The sequence below is a fragment of the Corvus brachyrhynchos genome, unplaced genomic scaffold (genome assembly GCF_000691975.1).
Source record: "Corvus brachyrhynchos isolate BGI_N302 unplaced genomic scaffold, ASM69197v1 scaffold62, whole genome shotgun sequence".
In the NCBI taxonomy this organism is placed as follows: Eukaryota; Metazoa; Chordata; class Aves; order Passeriformes; family Corvidae; genus Corvus; species Corvus brachyrhynchos.
Genome location: NW_008236629.1, coordinates 902,615 through 918,599, shown reverse-complemented (window position 1 = coordinate 918,599; position 15,985 = coordinate 902,615). Strand labels below are relative to the sequence as shown.

Below are 15,985 nucleotides of genomic sequence, written 5' to 3'. Positions count from 1 at the left end.
CGCTTTCCTATTCCCAGGAAGATGAAGCACCGCCCAGACCTCCTCTCCCTCAGCTGTACAGTCCTGAGGATCAGCCACCAGCTGTCCCACCCCTTCCGAGAGAAGCCACTGTCATCAGACACACCTCGGTGCGGGGCCTGAAACGTCAGTCAGACGAGAGAAAGAGAGACAGAGAACTCGGCCAGTATGTGAATGGAGATTACAGGGTGAGCACTCACACACCTGTACACCTGCTCTTCAAAGATATGGGAACCTTGGATAAAACATGTTATTGTTGTCTGTAGAATATATGGACCTTTAATACAGTAATCATGATATAGAATGGCAGAGAGATAATAATGATAGTGAGAGATCTATGCCATATAATAATGGCAGAGAGAGATGAAGTAATCCAGAAACAAAGATCTAGGATTTGTTTTAGGATTATTAAGACTTGCTGTCTGTGATTTCATTTGAGCTGATGAGTATTTTTCTGTATAGGTGGAACTGCGTTCATACATGAGTGAACCAGAACTAGCAATGATAGGGGGTGACCTCAGCCACCCTTCCAGTGCTTTAATAAGCCCTGATAGTGGATACCAGACACTACCTACCCGTGGTAAGCCAGGAATTTATGGAGTTGATCTTTAACAGTACTGTCTGTATAGGAGCTTTTTTCTTGTAGGATTTCCTGGAGATGATCTTTATGAACAGATCACTGTTTTTAGATAAACTATACAGGGAAAGTCTAGAGATTTTGTGCGTTTTAATGGTGCTGTTACAGACAATCAGCCTTTGGCAAAGCAACTTTATATGTTAGGCTTAAAAAAACCCATAGCAAAACATGGAATTAGCTATGAGAATGTCTCTTATATTAAGAATTATTTTTCCTCATGATTTCTCCGCTACCTTTTGCAAACTCTTAAGTATTTTTAAAACATTTATATTGCCATTGAAATGCAACCGATAAAGAATATGAATGTAGTGCCCCAAACATTACATCTGACTTGACACTCCATCCCCACTGTGCTGTAATCCTGTAACTGTTTCACAAATGAGGACAGAGATGATATCTGGGCCAAAAGCAAATAATTTCTTAGCCATTCGCTTCTTATTTCTTTTGTTTCTAGCTGTGAATGTTAAGGTTTTATTTTCTTAATAGATGTGATTATTTATACAGTTTATTTATTGTTGTACAGCTGAGTTCAACCCATCTCTCATTTAATATAACCTTCTAAATTACTACAGATTTTCTGAATTTTGATCAGTAGTGACCTGAAATGCATTATGTTCGGCTGAAATGAAATTTTATGCCTCTCATGATCTTCTGAATTGCAAAATGTGAGCTAAAATAGTAACCTGAATGCCACAGAAATAGTATAATATTATTTTTAAAAAGTCTGACACTTTCTTTGTCTGTCATCTGGTTTTAAGGCATTCTCTTTTTCCTTATAAAGGTTTGTCTGGATCAACTTCCAGATTGCACCAGTCATCTACCATTTCATCGTTTGCAACACTTCGAAGGGATAGGTCCAAGGTAAGTTTTAAAAAAACTTCTGAAGGCAATTGTTTGAACTGCTTGAAATAGTTAAGCCCAGAGCATATTTTGTGTAGCAGTAGTATATTTTTTGTAATTGGGATTATAGTAGCCTGGGAGAGGACCAAGAGCTGTGATCTAACGAAGTGTCCCAGTTTTTCACTTTCTTAAATGAACTGGACAACAAACAACTTATTGCATTTCAAATAGATTTATAAAACAAGGTTTAGAACCAAAAGTCAACACTACTAATAGGAAATACAGAGTTTAAATATGCTAAGAAATGCAAAGTTAATAGAATAAAATTTAGTAATGAGGTAGGAGAAGGAGTTCATTTGTTTGTATACTTCTTATAAACTATTAATTACAGCATGTGTTTTGTGTGCCTTGTGACTTCTCCAGGAGAGACCAAAGAGTGCCTTGGAACGTTTATACTCTGGAGACCACCAAAGAGGCAAGATGAGTGCAGAGGAGCAGCTAGAAAGAATGAAGAGACATCAGAAGGCATTAGTGCGGGAACGCAAGAGAACTCTTAGCCAAGGAGAAAGGCAGCCTGTTTCATCTCGGTCTTTCATCAGGCCCGTGTCTGCAGACGTAGGCTCAGTATGTTAGATATGCCTTAAAAGGACTAAACTAAAAATATCTTTGGATTTATTCTTTTATTTTCCCCTGGCAAGCACTTTCACTTGAGCGTGTGTGATGCTTCTAGTCCAATTAAATTAGTGTTCTGTGGTATCAAATGAGTTCGGAGAGTGTGAGGAATAGATGATCTTTTTTACTCGTAGTCAAGGTAAATGTAGCAGGTTCATCAGGTAAGTTGGTCAGAGGTTAGTGATGAGTGGAGATGCCAGTGTATTGGGGTGATTTCAGAGCCATGATTTTTTTTTTTTTTAATTGGAATTGTATTTAGAAAGTGTCAGAAGCTTGTACAGTTTTAAAACTGCTTCATAGTGGAATGGGCCTTTTAGAATGTTCTTTCTCACCATAGGTATTTTTCCTTTTAGTTCATAAATTAGCCTGCAAGATAGTCGGTGGTAATATCAGACCAAGGTGGTGTTTGTTTGTTCTCTTTTAAAAAGATGATAAATGGATAACCAGTTTTAAAATATAATCGTGCTGATTAGGAATTTACGTGAGAGCTAATGTATTTTAATTGATACAAATTCTTCTTTAAAGCTCAAAATGTAGAATATTCTAATAAGGCTCAAATTTAAGCTGCTGAAGAAAAGTATTTTTGTTGCATTCTAAGAGTAAATGCTGTGCAGATGATAAGTTTATAATGATACATTTTGGATACTAACCAAAGCAATTCTAATTGGTGAAGTTACCCAGTTGCTCACTTGGTGCTAAACCAGGATTGTACTGTAATTGCACTTATGCTGTGGTCTTTTAATTTATTTTTTTATTTGATCCACTAGAGCTTTAGAATGATCACATTGTTTTACCTAATTCATTGCACAAGATCTCTTGCTTTTAGATCCGTCACTCATCATACCTAATGCCTCTTTTTTTTTTTTTAATTTGCTTGTTTTTAATTTGCAGAATTTTGTAGTTATTTTAAAATTTCTAACTGGACTACTCAATTTTTACCAGGCTTAATTGCATTTAGTACATGTGTGTCAATTGCTGGCATTAAAAAAACCTTTTAATATTCAGCTTTTCATTCCCACTGTTCTGTAGCACTAATTTGCAGCCAGTTATTTGTATTTACTTTCCCAGTAAATACGAGTGCACTGCTTGGAGACATTCATCTGTTTTGTCTTCTGTTTTGCAATCACAAATTTTTTAAAGACAGTGCATAATGTTTGGGAATTGTAGTACTGTAGTATCACTGTTACTTTCATACTTTAATTGGAAGAAATAAATCTGAGCTTCTTATGTTTTCTGACTCACATAACAAACACAAGTCAAAACATTTTCACTACACTCGTTATTAACATTTGTGGCAAACACTTTATTTATAAATTTGGGTGCCATCTTGGTCTTTTTCTTGCTGTAAAGAATTAAAATAGTGTTTTTCAGCCCTAGTAATGTTTTGTAGAGGTCCTCTCTTGTACCTATAGGGCTTGGATTTGCAAGAGCATGTTTGATAGCACAATTACTTACAGCATTACAATTATTTAGCAGCCAAAATGGCAAACAGTTAAATGTATAATTGAAGTGCTGCTCAGTGTGTAACATTTGCTTTAAACATACCTTGTATGTGTAATTCTAATTTTTAATTGGTCAGCTCTCAAGTGTAGTATGACATTTTAAGTATTGATCACAGTACATGAATTCATTTGTTATATACAATGCCTTTTTCATGTAAAAGTTGCAACATCAAAGCCAATAAAAGTACTGCTTCTTAAGAATGGTTTGATGTTTTTCTTACCTATATACAATAACAACTTGAAAATGATACTGTGTATTTAAAATATACTATATCAATCAGGCCTGGTTCGAATATGAGTAGAAGAATGAGTTTGGAGTACTCGTGTGAGAAAATGTTCTTTTCTCTTTTGAATTCTGTAACATATTAATTTTTGAGATGTAATTGCCTTTTACCTACTTAACTTTTTAATATACATGGAAGATACTTATCTTCTGAGTGAATTCTGAGAGCTTGTGCATGAATAGGTTTCAATTAGATTTAGTAATAGAAGTGGCATAATGAAGTCTAAGGACTTCATGTGGAGTTCAAACTTCATCCAAAACAAGCCAAAGATTTGTCCCAGAAATACTGGAGATGTTTTTAAGAAACATAAAAGTGGCACATTCTCCTATTGATTCCCTCAAAACCTTGAGGAGATAATTTTGTTGTTGTCGTTGTTTTTGTCTCTTCTTTTTCCTACTGGTTTTAATATCGTGTATGGTAAAGTTGCTCAGATCTACTGGATGGAATGACGCTACAACTGAACTTAATTTTTTTGAACAAAAAGGTATTGGTAGTGTCCTTAAGTGTGAGTTTATATGTAACTGTATTGTATGTATTTGTGAAGGGACTAGTGTGCAGTGATTTTGGGTACTCTACATTATGCAGCTTAGTTTAAATATGCTAAATTTAAATATCAATAAATATTTAATAGCTCTGATTTATATTGCTAAATATTTACCTTTTAAAGACCTTGTGAAAGACTTTTGCAGGTAGCTGGACTCTGCTTTCAGTAAAGTCTGAAGAGCTTAAAAGTTAATTAGTTTTTAATTCAAGACAAGTTAACACTAATACACAAAGTATTATCAGCTTTAAACAGTAGGTATTATTTTATTATACATAAAATTTTCAAGCTGTGGTTCTCAACCAGCACTGTAAGTAGCCTTTCTGTGTAGTGATTCAGAACCACACAGCACTGCCTCTTTACAATGCCAAGGACTAATCTGTCAGTCTGTAGGCTCGCTGGTAGTGAGACCTGTGCTCCCAAAGATGTTTGTGTGTAGCTGGTTCCATGTTAATCAGCAAATGTGAAATTGGGATTAATAAATTTCTTAGAATCTAATTCTACTGAACATGTAAAATTAAGCAGTACTCTGAATTCCTCACAGCACAGCTAGAGATCAAAACGCCCACCACCCGTATGTACCAAGAAATGCAGTTGTATTTTCTTTCTCTTGCCAGTTTAGGGTTTGCCCTGCTGACTCTTTCAGCAGTGCAGCGTTTGCAGCAGTAGTAATATACATTGCTATATGGTGAATTTGGCAGTATTGCTGAATGCTGTTAATTGTTTTGTATCTATTACCAGTGGAAACGAGAGCAAGAATTTGATTTGCAGTTACTTGAGAGGGCAATTCGTGGAGAAGACAAGGATGAAAATGAATGGTTAAAAGTTCAGCCAGTAGCAGTGACAGAGACTGACCTGGAGCCTCAAGACTATGATTTAGATATCAGCAGAGAGGTAATGGTCACAATCTTTTGCCTCCTAATCTCTGTCCCAAAACATTAACCCTTCTAAGTTTTCGGCAGTGGATTCTCATCCTTTCTTTCAGAAGTTAGCTGGAAGTTTGAACTAAAAGGAGTCTTTTGGGTACTAAAAATTTATGACCTGGCACCTTTGCAATGTTTGTGTTCGTATTGTGTTCTAGTGGAGAGAAGAAATTGAAATGTTGGCTCTACTCTTTGAAATATATAGCTCAGGCTTTATAAAGGAAAGAGCAATTAACTTAGGGAAGGTTCTATAAATTGGGAAAAAAAGATGAGAAGACAACACGAAGAGTATTTAAAAATGAGAAACAGGAATGAAGGAAAAGTTCCCCAGAGCTACCTTACTGCTCTTAATTTTGACTGGCAAAAGATGGTAGAGAAGAGGAACCACTGCTGTATTTGGGCTTGAACAGAAAACATATTTCAGTCAGCTTTTGGAATGACCCGCTTGGTGTTCTGGGCACGAGGTCTTTTCTCAGCTCCAGTAACCGAGCAAATGTTGGTTTGAAATGCGATTGGGCCATCTGGTGGGAAGGAGAGAACACAGCAAGTGGAAAGGCTTCAGGGGGTACCTTGTGCTGTGTTAAATGCCGCGGGAGATGGCAAACCAGTACAACTATTAATGATAATTAGACTAGTAAGCACCTGTGCTCTTCTGAAAGCTGTTGGCAGAGTATCATTTTACAGAGAGAGATATTTGTAAAAGGTTTACTTTGTGAGTTGTTACCTGTTGAACTCTATGAATGAATGCATCTTTCAGTTAATCTTTGTATAATTTTTACAGAAAATACAGTGCTTCTGTAAACTTCAGAAGCAGAAGATAACTTTTGTTCTACTGCCTTTCCTTGTTGCACTCTGCTATTAATTTTTCTTTTCCAGAAGGCCTTCAGGGCTATGGGAATCGCTTTGTACTTCCTTTAAGCCTTGGATAGGAGACATTTTTGCTCATAGGCATTTCTGTCCTGCTTCAGAGTAACTGAAATAGGTCCGAAGCTCTGAGTGTAAAGCTTCTTTCTCAGTTAACCTGGTTAGAATCGTAGAATGGTTTGTGTTGGAAGGGACCTTAAAGATTTGTCTAATTCCAGCCTCCTGCCATGGGCAGGGCCACCTTCCACTGAACCAGAGCTCCATCCAACCTGGCCTTGTTCTTTTCCATTTCATGTGGCCATCCTCTTCACCTGGCAGGCACTTCTGTGTTTGAGGTACCTCTGTGCCTCAGAAGGGAGCATACTCAGTTGTACCTTTAAGGAAATCCATCTGCCGTTCACATGATTAATGGGTCTGTTATTCTGAAAGTGACTGGTTGAGCTAATTTAGATTAGATACAGTATGGAGATAGAGATACACATTTTAAAAAGTGTATATATGTCTGTATCTAAACCTCCATAGAGGAGTTGGATTCAAAAGTAGGGAAGTGTAGTGGAAAAATTAGGATTTTTCTGGAAGCACGGGCTTTGTGTTTCCTGAGAAGGAACTTGAGGCTGTGATTTTAATATAGTTAATTAATTAATATAGTTGTGTGTGTCAGTGTGTGCTCTTGGCCTTCGATTGCCTGTGAATTACTGAGCCTAAGCACCGGGGGTTAGGTCAGGCCACTTTACATAATCCATCGAATTAGCATGAGCCAAGGTCAGTGGTGAAAAATTTAGGATTATTTTCATTGAAAACTTTGAATTTTGAAAACTCATTGCCTCATGAGTGTTTTAACAAAATTCCAAGAAGAAGAAGAAAAAAAATTGTTCTCCTTTACTTATTTCCATTTATTCACACGTTCTCTATTTTTATTTTCAAAACCAGTCTGTTCTGTATAATAAGAATTGGTTCAAGGTCTGTAAACTTTGTTTTTGTTGGGTGGAGAGAAAATTTCCCACAAAATAGTGGATCCTAGCAAAAATTTGTTTCTGGCTTTCATGCAATCATGTTACAATTTTCAGTCTATTCAGAATTAGTTTATGCAATGTGTTGTTACAGTTGCACAGTGTAGTGTATTTCTCTCTGCCTTTTGTTTCCTTCTGCTGCTCACAGAAAATTATCCAGTCTCAGAAGAATGACCCTAGGTTAAAACTTGAGGTGATACTTCCTTTCAGTTGTAGGAAGTTCTGGCTGGCATGACACAAATATAATGACATGAATATCTCGGGTTGTCCAGTCAACCACTCTTAGTGGTTGCTTCTTTCTACTGTAAGAACTTGAGGCAGTGTCCTACTTTAGGCTCTAAGCCTGAGCTGAAGAAATGTTTTCTGTTGATTCTGATTGCTTCTGTAATCCCTTTTAATATTTGTTCAGTCTATCTTCTGAAGTAAAAAGGATCAGAGGGAAAAAACACTGTTGAAAGGGCATCAGCTAGAAATTCAGGAGGAGTGTTTAGCATCAGGTGCATGTACTGACTGTGGAAATCCATGCTTTATTCTTTTCACTGTGTTCTCCCATTGAGGAGGATTTATCTCAATTTCTTTCAAGTCTTTGTTATTGAAAACTCGATACTTGCTTTCTTTCTACAGTTGTCAAAGCCTGAGAAGGTTGTAATTCCAGAACGTTATGTTGAGCTGGAGCCAGAAGAGCCCCTTTCTACAGAAGAGCTGGCAGCAAGGCAGCGGAAAGCAGAAAAGATAAAGAATATTCTTACTAAATCAAGGTTAGGTTTTAGGTTTTTTTCCAAATCTTATACAGGGGCTCATGTTAAACATCGAGAACTAACATAATACAACAATCTTAATTTCTGTTACCTGAATGTACCATGTAGCTTTGAGAAAATGCGCTCAGAATTTATGTAGTATATTTAGAGCTGCTTTTCAAAACAAGGTCAAGAGATAATGATGAATTTTGTGTATTTTCTTGTTCAGAGAATCCTAAAGTAGTAGTGAGTCCTTACCAACCAACTTGTAGATGAGAATGAGGAGGAAGGAAAGGAAAGGCATGAATCTGACCAAAAGCAGAAGAAAAGTCAGCATGAGAGCAAGTTTCTGTTGTCTCCAGAGAGCGGAGTTGTGAAACAACACTTTTGGCTACTTACAGCTAATACAGAGTCAGCTGAACATTCAGTTTCAAGAATTTGATTTGTCAAGGATCTGTCCTCTCTTTGGAAGGGGTACAGCCTGAGGGACCACCAGGTTATTTCCTTTTCCTTTGAGCACTAGAAAGGAATTTTACTAACAACTTCAAATAAATAGCACGTTTGTAGTGCTTTTATTTAAACAGCATATTTCCAACAAAGGACTTTCAGATGTTCTTAAGGCTATGCAGAAATTTTGACTGCATGTGAGGTGGCTGTGCCATTTTTCCATGTGCTGTAGGCATTTGCATACAACATCAACCCTATTTAAAGAAGGACAATAAAACAGGGAGCTTGATAGATGAGATCTGAAAACTGCAGTCTGAATCCAAGCTTGTTCTTATCTGCATGGTGGATTCTTTATGTTTGCAAATGTTAATGTTGTTTTTCACTTTCCCCCCAGTATGCACAATCTGCAGCCTACTGTTGCCCAGGACAAACACAACTCGATTGATTTAGATTCACAGCTGCAGGAGCAGGAGCGCATCATTACCATTTCATACGCTCTGGCTTCTGAAGCCTCTCAGAGGAGCAAGGAGGTAGCAGGTAATGCTGAGTTATTTACCAAATAACAGCTATTTCTTACCAGCTTCTCAAGTTGTGTGGGGTTGTTGCTGAATTCCTGGCATAAGAGAAAGTTTTAGTCAATTCATATTCAAAATAGTGAAGAGTGCATGTAGGTAACAAATGGAGAGGGGCTAACGATTTACATTGAGTATTTGGCCTCCAGTGGACAGGATAAAGGGGGCAAAATAGTATGGTCAATAAGTTCAGAACTTGGAAACTTGCTCTAATAGTGCTAAAAAAATTAACATTTTGATTCTCTATAATTATATTAAATCAAATATTTCTGTATTCATTTTTAAAAGTAAATTGATCTGTGACTTCAAAAAAATCAAGAAAAGAGGATTTTAAATTTTTTAAGAGAAAGATTCCCTGGTCCAGTGATTGAGATTAGGCTACAATCATTTGCAGCTTGAGCTGTCTGACAACAGGCTGAAAAAGACCTTGTAAAATGGGGATTGGCATGTTTCTGTCTGGTGACCAGGGTGAGAGGTCAGAGCAAGACAGCTGTGCATGAATTCTGCTTGATGCCTGGAAATTAATAGATCCTTTTCAATATGTTGCTAAAAGTGATAATTTCACTCTTGATTGCTTTATAGTTGAAATAAGTAAGAAATGTCAAGAGATTTGTATCACACACTAATCCATGCAGCAGTGATTCCCCCAAGTATCTGACTGGCCATTTATAACTGGCACCATTCACTGTTCCAGTGGAGAACAGAAATAATGGAAACTTCAACTATGATGGAGAAAAAATATGCACATTACTCATCTGAAGTTGTCAGTTTAAACTTATGGCTCTTGCCACAGCAGCCCTTAAGACCTTCCCATTAAAGACAGATTATTCCAATATTGGAGCGCGTAACGCGCATCTGCAGTAACAGAGCGTTGATTGAATGTGGCTGTACACTCAGGGATGCAGTGCCAGCTAAACCTGAGGGGAATGGCATTTTGAGGGGATGGAATACATTCTCAAGATAGGAATCTTGAGACTTCAGAGAGTTTCTGTGGGTAATTTAACTGACTGGCAGGAATAAAGTGATTCGCTGAGGAGGCCAGGCATTATAAAGCTAAACCAAACAAACAGAAGAACAGAATTGTAAGATCAGGGGGGAATTCCAGGAGTAACCTTGTGGACCTTCAGGCCATCAGTGTATCAAAAGGGCTTTTTCACAGGCGTTTTGATCCCAGTTCCAGTGACCAGAACCTTGTAACAGGTACTCAAATCCTTTGGTTATAGAATAGGAATGTCTTTCATGATGTGTGAGCGAGTGCAGCATTTTGCCACTCAATTTCTAGCTTCTGCTGGGAAAAGGTCACACATCTGGGCTAAGGTCAGCCCAGATGAACACAGCCAGTACTTGAAATTACTCCTCTGTGTCAGTACAACAAGAGCAGAGCACCTGCCCTGCTCAAAGGTCTTCATGGGGCCAGTTAAGTTACTTCTGGGTGTGCCTGAACTTGTAGCAACGGTACAGTACTGAAATAGGTTTGATTTTTTTAAATATTGTGTAGTGAATGTAGTACACATTTCATTACTATAGGTTTTTTTATTTATATATTTTAATTTTTTATGTTGTAATTATCTCAAAAGTGTGACCCATCACATTTTAGGTATATGTAACCACAAAAATATTCTTTATTCTTCTATTTTCCTCAAAGAGGGAATTAAAGTGTGTATTAGGACTGAAATGTTTAAGTGTCGCTTCAGAAAATTTGCAGTCAGTTGCAAGATAAGTTTTAGTTTGATTTTCCTTGTGAGGCACAGCAGCTGCCTCTTTTGTCTTTCAGTTAAAGAAACCCTAACACAGTAGCCAAAGACTAAGGTTTTTAAGGAATCCCAAACCTTTATGTTTGTGCACAGCTTTTGTTGCCACACTTGTACCTCAAAAACTCACTTCTTGAAATATGTCTTGCTTTGAGTTCAATTATTTCTTACTTCTTTAAAAGCAAAGGCCTTTATAGCATTAAAAAAAAAAAAAACAAACAACCAAAAAAAAGCCAAAAATAAGAGTAGTTTGGTTTTAATAGAAAATCTACAAACCAGAAAAGAGTTCAAGTTTTTTAGGTATGGCCTAAATTCTGATGATCTAAGGTGATTAAAAAGAAAAGCATTTGACACTTTGCACAGCTAATTGGACATTCTCATGTAGTCTCATATAACAGATTCCTTCACATTCTTATTTTTGTAGTTTGATTTTCGAAGTGTGGGTTATCATTTGCTCCTTGTTGATAAAGCAGACCGTATCTGAAAATCCCAAATTAATTATCTAGATTTTTTTTACAAAGATTTGTTTATGGAAAAGACTGTGAAGCTTAACTTTGCCCATTATTCAGGGCAACCAATTATGTTAGGATATTATGCTAATCTAAATCTTTTAAGATGAATTGTACATCTATCTAATAGTGCCACTTTAGAGTTTCCTGTGTTCCTAATAAGAAATCAGCCTTTTGAGTAGAAATCATGCCAAGAATCTGGAAGATTAAAGTCAAATACAAGAGTATTAAGAAGTCATTTCCTACATTGTATGCTTTGGCCCTCGTAAATATAAAAGCAGAATTTTAGATTGAGTTCTAATTTCTTCAATTTTATGATTATTGTCTTCTAATACTATACTATTACTCTGGTTTATAAACAAGGATACTTTTAATCATTGTATTCTTTATCCTGTACTTTCAAGCTGAGATATATGAAAATGTATTTACTGTATCATGTATGGCACTAAGCAAAATGTTATACACATATGTAATTTTTTAAACATTATTTTTCTATATATTTTTTTTGTTTCTGCTTACTGGCATATAACAAAGGAAATGTTGAAAACCTGTACAGCCTCAGTGAGTCTTGAAATCAGTTTAGCAAATCTAGGTGCTGGTCCAGAGCTTCAGCTTTAAAAGCAGTGCTGATGAGAGTGTATCAGTGTTGTGTGCTTTCATAATGTTCCAGTAAAACTTCATCTTGAGATACGTTGTCCATATTCTCATCCAAATAGGAATCTTTATTTGTTTAATTTATGCAAAGTGTAGACAAAAGCAGCAGGTAGAAATGTTGTTGTTTACATTGTGTTTCATGTGACTAAAATAGTGTAGCACCTCATTCATTGCTAATCAGGTTTCCTATTCATGTGGTAGAAAATTAAGGTCGCTCCGTTTATGATGTGAATGTTTGATTGTGCAGCCTAATTCCTGTGTGTGATCCCTTCTAGCTCAGCAGTTGACCTATCCACCCAAAGCACCCTCACCTTCTGTACCACAGCCACCTCACTCCCCCCTAAGCAATGGATTTCACTACACATTTGTTTAAACACCTTCCAAGTAAGAACTAACTGCTCTCAGCATGCCTGATTTGCCATCGTGCCTGTGCTGTGGCTTGCTAAATTTTAACTTCTTTACTAAACCAAAATTACATCCAAATGAAAGCATGCAGCTACTTTTTCAGAAACCTTTCATTCTGGTAAATATTGCTTCTAATGAGCTAACACGTGGGCTGATGGAGTCTTCAGAGAAGTGCTGTCTCTCTGCAGGTGAGGTGCTTCCTCACTCCTACTGTGGTGAAGGGAGGAGACATCTGTGCTCTGGGTAACAGGGGGCCAGGTTTTCAGCAGCCTCTGTACTCTGGTGGCTGCACAGGGCATATAAAGAGAGAATCCAAAGTACACCTTGTACAAGCAGGGGTTTCCTTTGTGGGCTGGTATCCTACACAGGAGCTGGCATCGGAGTCTTAGCTGAGCTGAAGATTTGGCCCTTTGTAACTAATTCTGCAATGTTATGTTTGACTTCGATCATGCCTTTCATTGGATTATGTTAGCAGAAGGTTGGTTGCTGTCTCTGGTTAAGTTATTTTGCCACTTCAGGTATTAAAATTGTGATAATTTTGTTGTCCTTACAAAAAAAATCTGGATTTGTATCTCAATAGGATTTGCAGAGTTTTCCCTGTTTGAAACAGGAAAAGGTGTAAATATTGTATGCAACTGCTAAGTGCCCCTAGTTAAGACACTTGCTATGCATCCATATTTTGGTTTGATATTATTCTCATTTTCTGACTTCCTTTGGCTTAATTTTATTGCCTGAAGTTGAACAAGAAGATAAAGCAGAGTTGAAGTAGTAAAGAGGGTTGCGTGGGTAACTCAAGCAATTGTCCAGTGCCAGAGACTCGAGCAGGTGGCCAGGGCTGACCTTCAGAGGTCCCTTCCTACCCCAACCATTCTGTGATTCCAGACTGACTTAAAAACATGTCTAGCACATGTCTGTACAAATATATACACATAGATATACACTTACAGATATATATTGATACAAACTTACATTTTCTTCAGATGAAGAAAGTAGTTTTGAAAACCAGCACCATGCAGGGGACACCAGAGCTTGAGCATCAGTGGCATCATGAGATAATTGTTCGCTTAATGTGTCTGTATGAATTGTTCCTTCTGTGAAACTGTAAAAGGCTTAGAAAAAAGGTTTCCAGCAATTGCTTACTGCTTGGCTTTGGTTGACTTCCTTCAATATTTAACCATGTTTGTTTTCCTTCACACCAGCCAAAGCAGTAAGTGAACACTGACGTAAGACTCGAGGCAAATTCCACCTTGTGACCCCTCATGGAAGACAGAGGAGATTCTTTTCCAGTTTTCTGTGGAGATACTCATTGGCTGATGACACCTTCTTCTGGAAAGACATTCAGAGAACAATAGGGGGATTTTCTATGAAAATGAAGAGAACTGCAAATCATTTTTTATTTACTTCAGTTTAGTTCACACTTTTTATACGAATAAACGGCACTTTTAATAAACTCTGTAAAATACTGACAATGTATTTTTAGAACAATGTATTTTAGTTTTTTTTTTAAATCAAGGGCGGAATTCATTTTAAAAGACACTTCTTGCATAGATACTAAACGATGCTGTTACTTCCCCCCCCAGGCTCAGAGGCACATTGTAAAGTTTTGTGAAAAAACCCCCTCAAATTTGAACAAACCTAGAAGCACAGTCATACAGTATGGATAGAGCTAATGCAGCTGACAGGTTTGGTGAAGGGGTGTTTTGGATTGAATATTTTTATAGAGTTAATCACCCACCCTTTTGCCCATTAAATAATCCATTGCAAGAACTGTTAGCTTGAATTTCTAAGTATTAGTAACCACTGTATAGCAGAAACTTCCCAAGAAAGCCATAATGAAAGCCAGTTTTAACTCCCATTTCCTTTTTTTGATCCCAGATGATTAACTTGCTGGTATCAATCCACGGTTTGTTAGGTTGCCCTTGACAGTAGCGCTGCCCCGTCTGTAACAAACAGCTAACAAATTTTATTTTTTTTTGAAAGTTGAGATGTGAAAGAAGATGATTTTTAATTAAAATATGTGAAGTAAGCAATAAAAAATTATAGTGTGTCATTTGGCTAGTAAATATGTATTTTTCTTCTGATTTTTTTTTTCAATAGACATTACAAAATGACATATTGACTAGTATTTATCCTGGAAACAGCAAAACGAATGGAATGTGGCACCTGCTAATTTTGTAGGTATGTTCACCTGGTGCTGATCTTTGCCAAACTTTGGAATTCTGTGCTGTACTTATGCATAGGGCAAAGGGTGAGGTAGTTACAACAAAGAGAAAATAAGATTAAATGAATTGCTGCAACTATACTTGAAAAATCCCTGTGTATGCATCGAATGCAAGACATGGAAAAACTTCCCAATGTTATGTAATTAGTAGCTGAGTTCAGCTCTGGATGAGAAATAACTGAGAAATACTTCTGCAGTATTTTGTGAAACCACTAACTTGTTTATTCCTTATATTCAAGTAGTAGCTAAAACCCCCTTGGAATTGATCTTTGTGTTTCAGACTTTAAGACAAATCATATTATATTAACACTATACTCAGAAATATTCTTAAAAGTATATATTTAGCTAATGCAATCTATTTTACCTCAATACTGCCAGTATCAACTTCAAAACCTTTTGCCAAAATAATGATTTATTTTTGCCTTTATAAAAAAGTTTTGAAAGCATAAATGAATATTTTGCAAGAAAACATTAATTTAAATAAAATGTAACAGTTTGGAAAATGGTATATGTACAGATTAAAATATTAACATAACTGTCTCCTCTTGCCTCTGTCTTGTCTGCTCTCTTATCGGTGTCCAGGTAGTTGGAAATCCAGGGTCATTTGTGCTTTTATCACATTTTGCGCTTCTTTGTTTCAAATCCCATTGAAGTTCTCCAGTTTTGCATTTATTTCACTGGGGTTTGAATCAGGCTCTCTCTATGCCAATTCTACCTTTGAAGAATTACAATAATAATAATTATTATTATTGTTGGTTTTTGTTGTTGGGGTTTTTTTTCTTTTGTTTTTAGAAATGTTTTCTAAGCATTTGATGAAATCTGTCTTTGTTCTTGAGTAGCAAGAGTGGGGTGTTGGCCAAGGGGAAGGTGGTGGGCACTGGCAAAGCTGCAGCTCACTGGCAGTGTTTGACTTTGCAGCAGTTCCCTCAAAAGACACCAGGTTGATGGAGAAGAGTGGAAATGTTGAAGTCTTCTGAAAATCAATGTCTCAAGCAAAATGGGAAGCAACAACTAAAAGTATTTCTGTGGTTTAGTGTTGACTGTGTGAATTCGAGGGCGAATGTTTGAGACTGAGTCCTTGGCCTTTGATTGTGAGTGGCAGAAATTCAGAGCTGAGCTGCTTAAGGTGTGCTTGTCCTGTTTTTGTGGGGCACAACAAAGCAATGAAGGGAAAGAAGTACAGGCAGTGCTGCTCTGCAGGTTGGGGGAGATGTTCATTCTCTTTCCTTTGATCGCACACACAAAATCTGCTCATTCATGCTTGCGTGGAAGAGAAGGATTTTGCCCTAAGCAGATACATCATTAACGTTTGCAACAAAACCAGTCTTGATCTAAAGATTTTGGTCATGTCTGTAGTTAATCCCATATTTGGGGAAAAAATTGTAAGATAATTTTTCT

The 15,985-nt window shown here is 36.9% G+C and overlaps 1 protein-coding gene across 5 annotated transcripts in view; it reads left to right on the top strand.

Annotated features, from left to right (window-relative positions):
• PLEKHA7 (pleckstrin homology domain containing A7) overlaps nucleotides 1–15,127 on the top strand; it is a 98,970-nt gene extending 83,843 nt beyond the window's left edge. For 4 of the 5 annotated variants that reach the window (XM_017726586.1, XM_017726587.1, XM_017726585.1 and 1 more), the window contains 9 exons: nucleotides 18–206; nucleotides 481–598; nucleotides 1,437–1,516; nucleotides 1,919–2,119; nucleotides 5,236–5,388; nucleotides 7,916–8,049; nucleotides 8,870–9,012; nucleotides 12,237–12,345; nucleotides 13,566–15,127. In XM_017726586.1, coding sequence (XP_017582075.1) covers nucleotides 18–206; nucleotides 481–598; nucleotides 1,437–1,516; nucleotides 1,919–2,119; nucleotides 5,236–5,388; nucleotides 7,916–8,049; nucleotides 8,870–9,012; nucleotides 12,237–12,334 — 1,116 coding nt within the window. In that variant the 3' untranslated portion in view covers nucleotides 12,335–12,345; nucleotides 13,566–15,127. The remainder of the gene's footprint in view (nucleotides 1–17; nucleotides 207–480; nucleotides 599–1,436; nucleotides 1,517–1,918; nucleotides 2,120–5,235; nucleotides 5,389–7,915; nucleotides 8,050–8,869; nucleotides 9,013–12,236; nucleotides 12,346–13,565) is intronic. The other variant, XM_017726588.1, reaches the window with a different exon arrangement.
• The last annotated feature ends 858 nt before the right edge of the window (nucleotides 15,128–15,985 follow it).